The sequence below is a fragment of the Acromyrmex echinatior genome, unplaced genomic scaffold (assembly GCF_024713525.1).
Source record: "Acromyrmex echinatior isolate Ae372 unplaced genomic scaffold, ASM2471352v2 Scaffold20, whole genome shotgun sequence".
Taxonomy (NCBI): domain Eukaryota; kingdom Metazoa; phylum Arthropoda; class Insecta; order Hymenoptera; family Formicidae; genus Acromyrmex; species Acromyrmex echinatior.
In genome coordinates this window covers 1420720-1432861 of record NW_028259054.1, presented here as the reverse complement: position 1 = coordinate 1432861, position 12142 = coordinate 1420720, and the positions used below count along the sequence as shown (strand labels likewise).

General features: G+C 30.1%; 1 protein-coding gene across 2 annotated transcripts; it reads left to right on the top strand.

Annotated features, from left to right (window-relative positions):
• Positions 1-2853: 2853 nt before the first annotated feature.
• On the top strand, positions 2854-10578 carry LOC105146160 (putative peptidyl-prolyl cis-trans isomerase dodo). Of its 2 annotated transcripts, none has more exons than XM_011056246.2 (3): positions 2854-3239; positions 5350-5562; positions 5670-10578. In XM_011056246.2, the coding sequence occupies exons 1-3, from the start codon at positions 3185-3187 to the stop codon at positions 5888-5890; spliced, it is 489 nt and encodes a 162-aa protein (XP_011054548.1). In that variant the 5' UTR covers positions 2854-3184; the 3' UTR covers positions 5891-10578. The 2 variants fall into 2 exon arrangements, with proteins under 2 accessions (XP_011054548.1, XP_011054549.1); XM_011056247.2 differs by lacking the exon at positions 2854-3239 and adding an exon at positions 3251-3484.
• The last annotated feature ends 1564 nt before the right edge of the window (positions 10579-12142 follow it).

The following is a 12142-nucleotide window of genomic DNA, read 5'->3' as shown; positions in this document are numbered from 1 at the left end:
TTTTTAGTGTAAAATAAAAATGGCGTCCCATATTGTTTACATGGAAGTATTATGCCCGTATTCATAGTCAGGCCTTATATTTAAGGCTTCCTTAAATTTATCTTTAGATGCTCTATTATTTCATTGGCTGCTAAGCATCTAAAGATAAATTTAAGAAAGCCTTAAGTATAAGGTCTGACTATGAATACGGGCATTAGATTCATGTGATGAAAATGAATGCAATTCCATTTAAAAAAATTCTTAATTAAAGATAATGATGACACAAAATGTTTTTATACGTAGGCTGCTTATTTATATATATTTATCATTTTATTACTCAACATGTGTATTCCACATATACAATACATAATTTCTGATAAATTGAAATTCTTATTTTCTGTTCTCTGTTCCCTGTTCCTTTTATTGTGCGGAGCCCCTAATGTGTATTGGTAATACTACTGACAATGGCCTAATTTTCACCGAGGATTTAGAATGCCGTCCCATGTACACGGAATCGGAACGATGGAACAGATTTCTTACTAAAAATCAATTCACTAGCATTCCGTTCCATAAGAAGTTTCTCTACTGTATCAGAATCACTGGAATCGTGGCCGGAATGGTATAGAAACGATACGGAATCAACAGAATGTCATGTCGATTGCAGACTATGTTGATTTGGCTATTGTTGATGATTGAGAATTTGACAACTTCGAAAAAGAAAATTAATAATAATTTTTATTTTTCAATATGACATATTCTTGTTTTATATACCAGGTGTATGCATAAGTTTTTTCCGGTTTAACTAAGAGATGGCGCCAGCGAAAAGTACGCAGCGTATTAATTTGACACATACGCCATTTTGTTCGTCTGACATTTAACTACAAACACACACAAGTTAAGTCCGCCAAAAACTAGCGTCTTTGTTTTATCGTTCAGTGATCATGTCGAGTTTTGTGCCTGAAAAAGAACATTTGCGGCACGCATTGCTTTTTTTATTTAATCAAAAGAAAAAGGCTGTTGAAAATCATCGTTTGCTGGTAGAAACATATGGTGAACACGCTCCATCGATTAGAACATGTGAGACATGGTTTTGACAATTTAAAAATAGTGATTTCAATGTGAAAGACAGTGAGCTCTGGTAGACCACAAAAATGCGAAGACGAGCAATTGCAGGAGTTATTGGATGAAGACCCAACTCAAACTCAACGGCAATTAGCAGAAGCATTACAGCTAATGAAGCCAATATTTTGAATAAAAAAAAATTAATTTCCCTTGAAAATTACGTGTTCTTTTTTTACCAAAAAACCGGAAAAAACTTATACATACACCTGGTATACATAGTCCAACTATAATGCCAGTAATTTTTTAAATAATTCTGATGTCATTCTGAAATAATTGAAGAATTTCTCATGATAGGTCGTTTGCATCTTAAGGATTAAATTGTCATTTGCGTTCTGGTGCGCCGCCTCATTCTTTGTGTAAATATTGACTGTATTCAGAATTTTCGTTTTCTTGTATATTTCTGCTGTTGCAATAAAACGTTATAAGCAAAATAAAATTTTCGCATACTCTTAAATATTGGAATAGCACGCCAACATTTCTTGCCTTTTGCAATAATTTTAACATTAGTAATAACACTACTTCTTCATCCATTGCTGTAGATTTATAAAAAATGTTTTTGAATATTCGTTTCAATTTTTAGATTCAACCAACTCAGTTGAATATGCCATTCTGTTCCATAAAAATTTTCTCTACCCGTCGCCGGAACACAATGGAATTTTAGTAACAAAATATATTTCACTCTTATAATTAAATATTTTTTGAATATTCAAAGTAATGTTATAGCCCAGCAAACGAGAATGAATTGAAATGAATTGAAATGGATTCAGATTGTCAGAAATATTGATTCACGAATGTTAAAATGAATGCTTTTCAATCCTGAATGCATTTTTATTCATTTATAGGAATTGGAGCATATCCCTATGCCTTTCAATCTAAAAGTAATATTAGTTTTTTCTGTGCACAACACACACATTGTGAATACTGTTCAATTCAAAATTTTGAATAGGAAATGCAGTTTCTCAATCCAATTGCAACCAATTGAATCTAATTGAATCCAATTGAATTTAATTAAATCCAAAAAAAGTATTCGCTATTTAAAATACGCATTCAGATAGAAAAAAATTTTAAACTATTTTAATCCATACTCGTTTGCTAGGATAATTGTAAGATAATTGCACGAATTAAACATATTACTGTTTTAGTTGCATTAAAATAACGAAATATCAATTAAATTAAGCAAATTAGCTTGCGACCGAGGTAACATTCCGTCTGTTTCCATTCCGTTCCGTCTACATGGGACGGGTAAAGAAATTTCTTACGGAACGGAATTGTAATGAATTCAATTTTTTTTAATAAGAAATCCGTTCCGTCGTTCCGATTCCGTGTATGTGGGACAGTATCCTTAAACCGGATCAGAATGGTTGCATTCAGCAGAACGTTTATTTTGCAACTGTTGGAAGTTTTCTTCGCGCTGATTGGATTATATTTTTAGATCTAGAAGAATGATCCTATCTCAGCAGACAATTATAAAACGGTTGTAAAACTGTGTTCTGCTGAACGCAGCCAATGTAAGAACCAACCAACTACAATCGAGTATTCCCTTGTTACAGTCGAACGACAGGAGAATGCTCGACTGTAGTTGGTTCTTACATTCATATACAGATCCGGTTTAAACCTTCGATGGAAACTAAGCCAGTGAGTAATAGCCAGTGGGTGCATTCAGAACAACCGCTCACTGAGCACTCAGTAAGCTCTTTCATCTGATTGGTCTATATTTTAGAATCTAAGGGAATATATCAATCTGAACGTTCAGTGAGTGGTTGTCGTTTGCATTCAGTAAATACCGAACGCAGTTACGATTGTGAATATCTACGATATTCAATTAAAAAAATCGGCCTCTAAAAATATTAGCCAAAAATAACATTTTGACAAAAAAAAATCGATTGTATCGATAAATCGGTAAAAATCGCGCATTCCTAACTATCGCGCCAACTTCTGCCACGCGGCAAGCGTTGCCGCGTTTTATGTGCAGAAGCCATAACCGTCTACGCGAGTCTATTCTTACTAATGTCTATAAGTTTGATATAGAGAGTGCCAGCGAAGAGAACAGCAAAACACAATTCGAAAATACACTACGACGGTAATGGCGGACGAGGAGCTACCAGCAGGATGGGAGAAACGCCTCAGCAGATCGACTGGTACGTCGAAACCGAAGATTTTTGCAGTTGCAACCCCATGAACGGCAATCTTGTTAAGGCGCGAGTCTCAACACGAGGCATCGTGGAATCCACGATTTCATAGTCGCGCTTTGCTCTCGGAGCGAGATTACGGGCCTCTCAACATATAATATTTCACTGATATTTCGCTGATGCTAATCAATTCGCAGTGGTCAAGACAAGTGTCCGATACTCCTCGATGTTCCCTCGACAAGTTTTTGTATTACGTATGTAGTCGATCGTAATTGATGCGAATCTTTTATCGGGTTCTACAAAAGTCTGTAATCAGAAGTTTCATTAACCAGTTGAGTTAATTCTACAATGAGTCTGTAGTTAGAGATTTTAAGTTTTATTCAGTCTTAACCTAAATAGATAACTATTAATGAATTTAACACACAGACTCTGTTCTGATGCTGCCTTAACATGAGGCCTGTTCTTTTTGGCTGAACTTTTGTACTAATTCATTTTTCTTCCTCTTCTTTCCTCCTAGAGAGAAAAGGAAGAAAGATGAACTGGTGCAAAAATTAGTCAAAAAGAACAGGTCTATGGTGTAAGTGTCGAACCACTGGTACTATGCCAAACTGCACTGTCAGAAACGTCAGTGCAATATTTTTTGAACTTGTTCAATTCATTTGGTTAGTCCAAATATAAATTTACTACACTGAGTCAGTTTTTATTTGCCGAATATGACAATATATACAATCCAAATGCACTGATATAATGCGCATAAGCCGAATGTGCGGCACTGAAAAAGCACTCAATACCTACTAGTGTAGTTTGCGAATTCACTATATGATTTTTCACATCTATAAGTTGTTAATTATATAGCAAATCATTAATTATATAGCAATCGTTTAGTTCGACTAATAGAAAGGAATAAAATTGAATTTGACTAACGACCGGTCCATCTTTTGATAAATTTTACCTGTTGAGTAAGTAGCAATATTATCCAATCACACGCGCGGATTACCAGATTTACCTCACTGGTAAAATTTACCAAAAGGTAGAACAACTGGCTCTATGTCTTAAGAAAATTGGTAGTCTCAGTTGTATAAGTTGACTGTTGGCCAACTTCACCGGTAATACTCACTGATAAGATTTAAACCCGTATCAGACTATCGATTTTACAGGCTGACTTCCAATTCTGACTGCAGATCAATAATGGACCAATTACAGTAAGACTGATTCAATATATTTGATCAGAATTAGCAATCTTATCATCCTGAAGAGTCTGATGAGATCGATAGTCTGATACGAACTGTAGGACTACAGACTACCAATTCATTGTAGAATCATCTTACAATTAGTCGTACAAGTTGGCTATTGGCCAAGTACCGTTTAAAATTCAGGACCGCTTTTGGACTTATTGTAGAATATTATCGACTTATTATAGAATCTCGGTTAGAGACGAAAGATCGAATAGTGTACTGAGTGCTGGAGATGATTGGATTTTGCTGAAAAACGACTAGAAAATATCCCGCACTCATTATCAATTGATTTTTATTAACATTGTCTATCGGTTTGTTGATTTCAACTTCAGCGAATTGATTGCTTTATTAATCATGTATAAACTTTTTAAAAATTCAGTACACAATTGCTTTTATTGTTTCTGCATCAATTTACTCCGGGTCATAAAAGTTTGAAAAATTTTTTTTAGATTATTATCTATAATAAGATGTTCTTTTAGCAATAATTCTTCAGAGTCAACAATAGTTATTGGATCTAAAGAATTATTATTATAGAAACATAACATACATTGGTATGAATATATAAATATTAAGTAATCTCAAAATTTTTAAAGTGTTTCCAATTTTTTGGATGAGAATGTATAATGGAAGAAAATAGTTCTAGTTTAATCTAGTTACTTCTATTTCTAATCTAAGGCTTCCTTTAAAAATTGCAATTGATCCTCGGTTTTCTTGAACATGATCATAATATTCACTGAATTTAAAATGTTTGATATTAAGTTTTGCTTTATGTGAAATATCATAGAGCTGATAAAGCATAGTGATAAAAATAGTGATAAAAAAAAACCTACTTAAGTTTATTAATATTAGTATTTTAGTTTCTGAAATGAATAAAATTATTATAGGTCAACACTATTATTTAAACATTTATACCAAGGAAAGTCAGTGGGATAGACCAGATAAACCTGCCGATCCATCTGGCAATGGCAAAACAGATGGACCTGAAGAAGTGCAATGTTCTCATTTACTTGTAAAACATTCAGGCTCTCGACGACCTTCTTCCTGGCGAGAGGAGAATATTACTAGGTCAAAAGAAGAAGCTCTCGATTTGGTCAAATGTATGTCTACTGCTTGAATTTTACGCGATAACTTACGCTATAACACTGAAATATTTAATACCTTTTAGTAACCTTTTGTAATTACTATAAAAATATCTTTTTAACAGCTTATAGAGAACAAATTGCATCTGGTAAAGCGACGTTCGCTGAACTTGCCTCCAAATACAGTGATTGTAGTTCGGCAAAGCGCGGCGGTGATCTCGGACCTTTCAGTCGGGGTGCAATGCAGAAACCCTTCGAACAGGCAGCATTCGCGCTGAAAGTTGGCGAGCTGTCATCACCTGTGCATACAGATAGCGGAATTCACATCATCCAACGAACTGCATAAGCCAATTCTGTCTGAAACGGATTGTCAATATTTTGCAAGAAGTCTCTTTCTCTTTCCATATCTGTTTTCTCTCTCTCTCTCTCTCTCTCTCTCTCTCTCTCTCTCTCTCTCTGTCTTATTGTTTATAAATTCATGCCAATGATGTTCTTCCAACATTTTATATATTGGCTATTGTGCTATTTTTATTTAAAGCAGAACTGTTGAATTTTATTGAATTTATTTGAAATCACAATATCTAAATCTATTTCTTTAGACATATTTTTATCTTAGTTTTCATTAACTCCGTTTTGTAATAAAATAATAAATTAACGGTCCAATCGAGGAAACTTCAAGGCATCATTAGCATTTTAAATTGCATATTATAATATCACATAAGAAGATATTATATACACCTTCATTATTAGAAAAGTAATAATATTTGAGTGTGAGCAAGCGCGCGCGCGCGCGTGTGTATGTGTGTGCGTGTGCGTGTGCGTGTGGGACTCCTTGATGAAATTTGTTATCTTACCATAAGACGTAGCAACTTATAATTGTGTTAATATATTAAATGTCTTCCCCGATCTAATGTGGAAGTTAAAACACTAGCTACATGATGAGATTACTGCTCAATAATTCTGTTTGCCACATTGTAATTGAGATTATTAAATTATTAAACTTTTAATATGGTATGGTTTTTAAATAATTATACTGTAATAATGTATTGATTATACATTGATTGGCCAATTCTTAATCTAATAGTAAAGCGTTTTATTATACATATTTTGTACTGACTCTGATTTGTGTTCAAGCAAATGATAAAGATTAATTTGGTTGTAATAAAGTTAATTTATAAAATATTTTATTCCATGAATATGTGGAGAAAAATTGTGATTAGACTAAAACTAAATTTCGTTTTTGCGTAAACTTTTAAATGCATTGACAAACAGTATCAATATTATATAATATGAAAAATTATTTTTCATCCTTTAACTTGAAATAAATTGTGAATTATGAAACGTGATAATTGGCTTTTTTTATTACTATGTAATTCTTTACGCATTTATAGTGTGATACATACTTCAATAAGCATTTTCATTAATTTGCTTCGCTTAGGGAATCGTAGATATGTATTTTCGTATAATGTTGGGAGAAGAGAAATCACGAGCGGCTGAATTAAAAGTATTTTATTTAATTCGAATTTATTACGAATTAAAATAATGTAAATCATGTATTGGATGTTTCTGAGAAACATCTAATATCTTCCAATCAAAAATTGATCATAAGTTTTGCCATTAAGGGGGTATCCTACTTCATAGATTAAAAAAAAATCGATTTTTTTTTCATGAATCGATAGTACAACTCTTCAAGAGAGAATATATTCCTAAAATTTTAGAGCAAAATTCTTTGGTATAAATGCTTGTATATATGGATGTACGGCGTGCAGATATAGATGAATTTCCAGACAGGAACGCCGACGACTTGTAAAGGAACCGTCGGAACTGATTCTCACCGATTTTAATGAGCTTTGGATATGTGTAGAGTATGAAAAAATATTAGATCCATATTTTTTTTTGTACTTATTTCGAGGTTTAGAGGATGAAATAGAAAAAAATCCCCCTCGAAAAAAATCGGTTTTTTTTCTTTTAAAGCGAATATCGAAAGACTATAACAGATGGAAAAAATTTTCCAGAATGAAAATTGAATGACTTCAAGAATACTTTAGAACTGTAATAAAACAAATTTTTATTATAAATAAATAATTTTTAATAAGAATTAAAAAAAATTTTGTTATAGTTCTAAAGCAAAGCTGGAATTTAGTTGCACATTTTGGCCGATTTTCAGTTTACTGCCGATCAGCATTTAGGTGCGAATTGGATGAAGTAAGAAGCAGGAACCAAGCTAAGCAACTAAATCCCAGCTTTGTTCCAAAGTACTTTTTGAAGCTATTCAATTTTCATTTTGGAAAATTTTTTCTTTCTCTTATAATTTTAATGATATTCGCTTCGAAAGAAAAAAAATCAATCTTTTTCAAGGAAGTATTTCATCCCCTAAACCTCGAGATAAAAAAATATAGGTCTATTATATTTTTTTATGCTCTACAACATATCGAAAGCTCATTAAAATCGGTGATGATCAATTCCAATGATTCTCTTGCTAGTATCATGAGAGAGGTCCAAGTAGCTCGTAGAATAACTCAAATCAAATTGCTCAAAATGAATTCCATGCGAAAGCTGAAAGATTATTGTCCCTGGAATAGCAGATTAGCCTCCGAGCATTGTGAGGTTCAAGAACTAAACCAAAAACTTTAAAACGTTTTTCTCGAAATCTGTTTTTTGCATTTTTTTCAATTTTGTGTACACGATTGAGAAAAAAATTACTTGATCAATCAGCTTTTTATAGGGCTCATTAATTGATTAATAGTCAGCTATCTTCGATGACTTAAAAATTAAATAAAAATTATCAACATTAACAATTTTTTTTACATAAAGGAACAGCTGCTACTTAATAAAAATTGTAACTTTTTTCAAACATACATAAAATTTTAATTTGTTATGTATATATATATATTTTTAAATTTTTTAAATATTTATTTAGAATAAAATTCTGTAAAAATTAAAAATATTTCTTAATTTTTTATTTGCAAGAATTACAATCGCTAAGATGACATCATAAAACATCATGTGGCGAGGCATCAAATTAAATGTTTACATTTTTATTATTTATAATACTTTTTTTCACAATTTGTATACAATTTGTATTTTACAATAGTTATTAAAATGTGCAAAAAGTTTTAAAACGATAAATATTAGGCGCTTCCTTGAAAAAAAATCATTTTTTTTTATCTTCTAAAGTAATACACCCTCTTAATATGGTATATCGCGGGATCAAAGGCTCACTTTCTTTAAATCAATGTTTTAAAATATTTCATCTACACGTATATTTCTACATTCTGAGAGACATAGATTTTTTGGAGATCATGAATTTTAAAGATAGATAATTCATATGTAATCCTGTTACATGTAACTTGTAATGTCATTATGAAAGAACATAATTTACATTCGCAATGTAAAATATGTGAGATTAGCACAAGAGATAAATCAATATAGTGCGATTTCAGAAAATCAATTTTAGCTTTCTTGCATAAAATATAAATTAATATATTATGTATTTTATCATATGTATCATTATGATTTTACAAGGTAATTTATGCTTAAATGAACATAAATATATATGTATCAGAGAAATAATGTATATGTTAAGTTCTCACTCCAGGAAGACTTTGATTGTAATTCTGAGATTGGCTTGTAACTTAACGTGTTAAACTGCGATAGTTAGATTTATTCCAATGTTCTCTCTGTTTTATCTTTTCCCTTGATTTCTAGTAATTTTTAAAACAGAATATTGTTTTATTAAGTCCTATATAAAATACAAGTTATGAAAAAATATTTGTATCTTCTTTTCGGAACATAGATTTAAGATAAGATTTTCATGCTCAATTAAAATTGCTGGAGTATTTACAAATGGAATTGATTATGAAATATTTTAATTCTAAAAAGATCAAGAATATGCGTATGTATATATATATATATATATATACACACACACACATACATACATACAGATTGTTTGGAAAGTAATGATAAATCTTTCGCATAGAGACAGAATGGACTGAACTGAAAAGAAAAGTCCTCTATTCCATAAGTCCATTTTGCAATTCTCGCAATAGTTTAAGATATTAATTGCTAAAAATTGCCGAAAATTGGTCTTCAATAATTTTTTATTCAAATACTATCAACTTTACAGAAAAATTGCAAGAGACAAAAATTGTTTATTTTCTTCTCATAGAGCTCGAATTTTTTAAGAATTTTTTAATACCATATTTTAATTTCTCTGTTGGTAAAAATGAAAATGCAGTACTAAAAAGTTGATAAAAAATTCTGAAAAAATTCGTAAAGTTCTATGAGAAGAAAATAAACTATGTTACTATTGCAAAAATTGCAAAATGATAGAGGACTTTTCGTCTTAGTTTAGTTCATTCTGCTCCTATGCGGAAGATTTATTCCAAACACCCTGTATATACGCGCGCGCGCGATACATACACACACACACACACACACACACACACACACACACACACATGCATTTTCTTGTATGTATGTGTGTATGTATATTACAGTTCATTTAATTAGAAATTATATAAAGTAATTATATGTCATATACAATTTTCTTCTAATTTTTTGCTCCTATTTTTTACATTTGTTGAACAAGATATATAAATTTAATTAAAAAATGATATATGATTGCTCGAATCTAATAGAAGAGCGGTTTGTTAGCGAAATTTTAAGGAATTTTGAATTATTTTAGCTGTTTTGGCGTTGTGGAACGTTATTGATGATCATAAAAAGAAATACAAAAAAATCAATGATTAGAATTAAAATCAGTTACAATATTATCACAAAATCGACACATGAACGACTATTATGATTATAACTCACGATTATGTTTAATGAAATCATTTATGTTTTCTTGTAGGAAATCAATTATCATTGATGTATTAAAATATTATTTAACGACGTATGGATAATTATAGTACTATTGTTAAGCATCAATAATTACTAATTACACATCTTTGAATTTTATTGTAGGTAATGAATTGTGATTTGAATAATGAAAAATATGTCGCTAAATAAAATGATATTTAAAGATGAGTTAATTATTATTTATCAATTTTGCTTCCATTAAAGAAAAATTATACATATTTAATACTGAAATGTTCTATGTATATTTTCTGTTTAATTCTTATAAGATGATTTATTGCTTTAAAGTTTTTTTTAAAAATATCTTTTGTTTGTACTATAAAAAAATTATAAAATAATTTCTTTTACATATAGCACATAAAAAAATATATTAACCAGCATTAGTTAATAGAGATTTATAATTGAAAATAATTTTGTTAATTCAGATAATATTAATGAAATAAATATACCTTACTCTTGTTTAAATAAAATGTTATTTGTTTAATTCTGTGTCATTGAATTAACAAGATTTCCAATTAAACTGCTGTTTTAATCGGAACATTAATGCTAATACATACAGTTTTTCCGTGCAGTTTTCTGAAAAAAAGTTAGATTAAAGTTTTGCATATAACTATGTCGAGATAATAAAATTTTTAGCGTTTTAACAGCTCAATGCGAATCCTTAAGAATTTTTTTTTAAAGAAATGAACATAATTGTGATGATAGAGGCTATCATTGTAATTTATCACAGTACCACCCAAAATACATTTCTCAACAGTTTGTTTCTCTCAATTCATGATCGCGTTACTTATGCTTTTTACCAATATAATTCAATTTTAATCTCGGTTCAACTAACTTTTTATTTTTTTCTAATTTAAGAGTTAAAAAAAGATGAAGAGTAAGTTGAACAAAGATTAAAGTTAATGTAAGGAACGAACATTAATTTCTCACATTTTATTCCGCATTTTTTTAACTTTGAAAAGTGAAAAGTCAAGATTTAACAATTAGAAAGGTCAAAACACGATTAGATCTTCAAAAATAAACCAGTTTATTACAATATATGTTAGATAGATACAATATATGCTAGATTTTATCTATAAATTAATCGGTTTCGACTATACTAACAACTATAAGTCTTCTTCAGGTCATATACGAAAAATAATTAAAAATTGGAAAGAAAGATATAATATATCAAAAATATAAAGTCATAAAGTCATCACAGGTTGAACAATAAAAACATTACAAATAAAATTATATAAAATTGATAAATCTTTAACGTCATCTTGTTGTCAAATGAGTTTAACTATTTCATTATTGCAGGACGAGAAAAAGCAGAGTTCAAAGTTAAAATTTTATTATTAAAATCATCTTCAGAAAATTGAAATTGTGAAAATCTAAGTAAAAAAATTGAATAAATATAAAGATCTTGATAAGCTATAAATATGTGCTCAAGTATTGAAGACTTCATGCAATGTCTAACGCAGACAGACAAATGAAAAGATTGCGTATAAATATACACTAGAAGTGCGAAATGAAATATTGTACAATCCTCATGGCGTGTTTGTTTGTAAACAATATTCGTATAATGAATGATATTTTGTTACAACTTAAATGAACGGTTTAAATTTGCGTAGTATTTTGTATTAAAATATATACAAAATAATTGTTTGTAAGATTTGCCGTTATCTCAAACGTTTATTTGAATACTGAAAATTTTATATCTACTAATTGTTGAATAATTATTTTGATTCTTAAT

Bases quoted from the DNA above. Each gene is read 5' to 3' on its own strand.
- LOC105146160 (XM_011056246.2), top strand. From the start codon at position 3,185: ATGGCGGACGAGGAGCTACCAGCAGGATGGGAGAAACGCCTCAGCAGA. The intron at 3,240-5,349 runs GTACGTCGAAAC...AAATTATTATAG, and splicing joins ACGCCTCAGCAGATCGACTG to GTCAACACTATTATTTAAAC. The intron at 5,563-5,669 runs GTATGTCTACTG...TCTTTTTAACAG, and splicing joins AGCTCTCGATTTGGTCAAAT to CTTATAGAGAACAAATTGCA.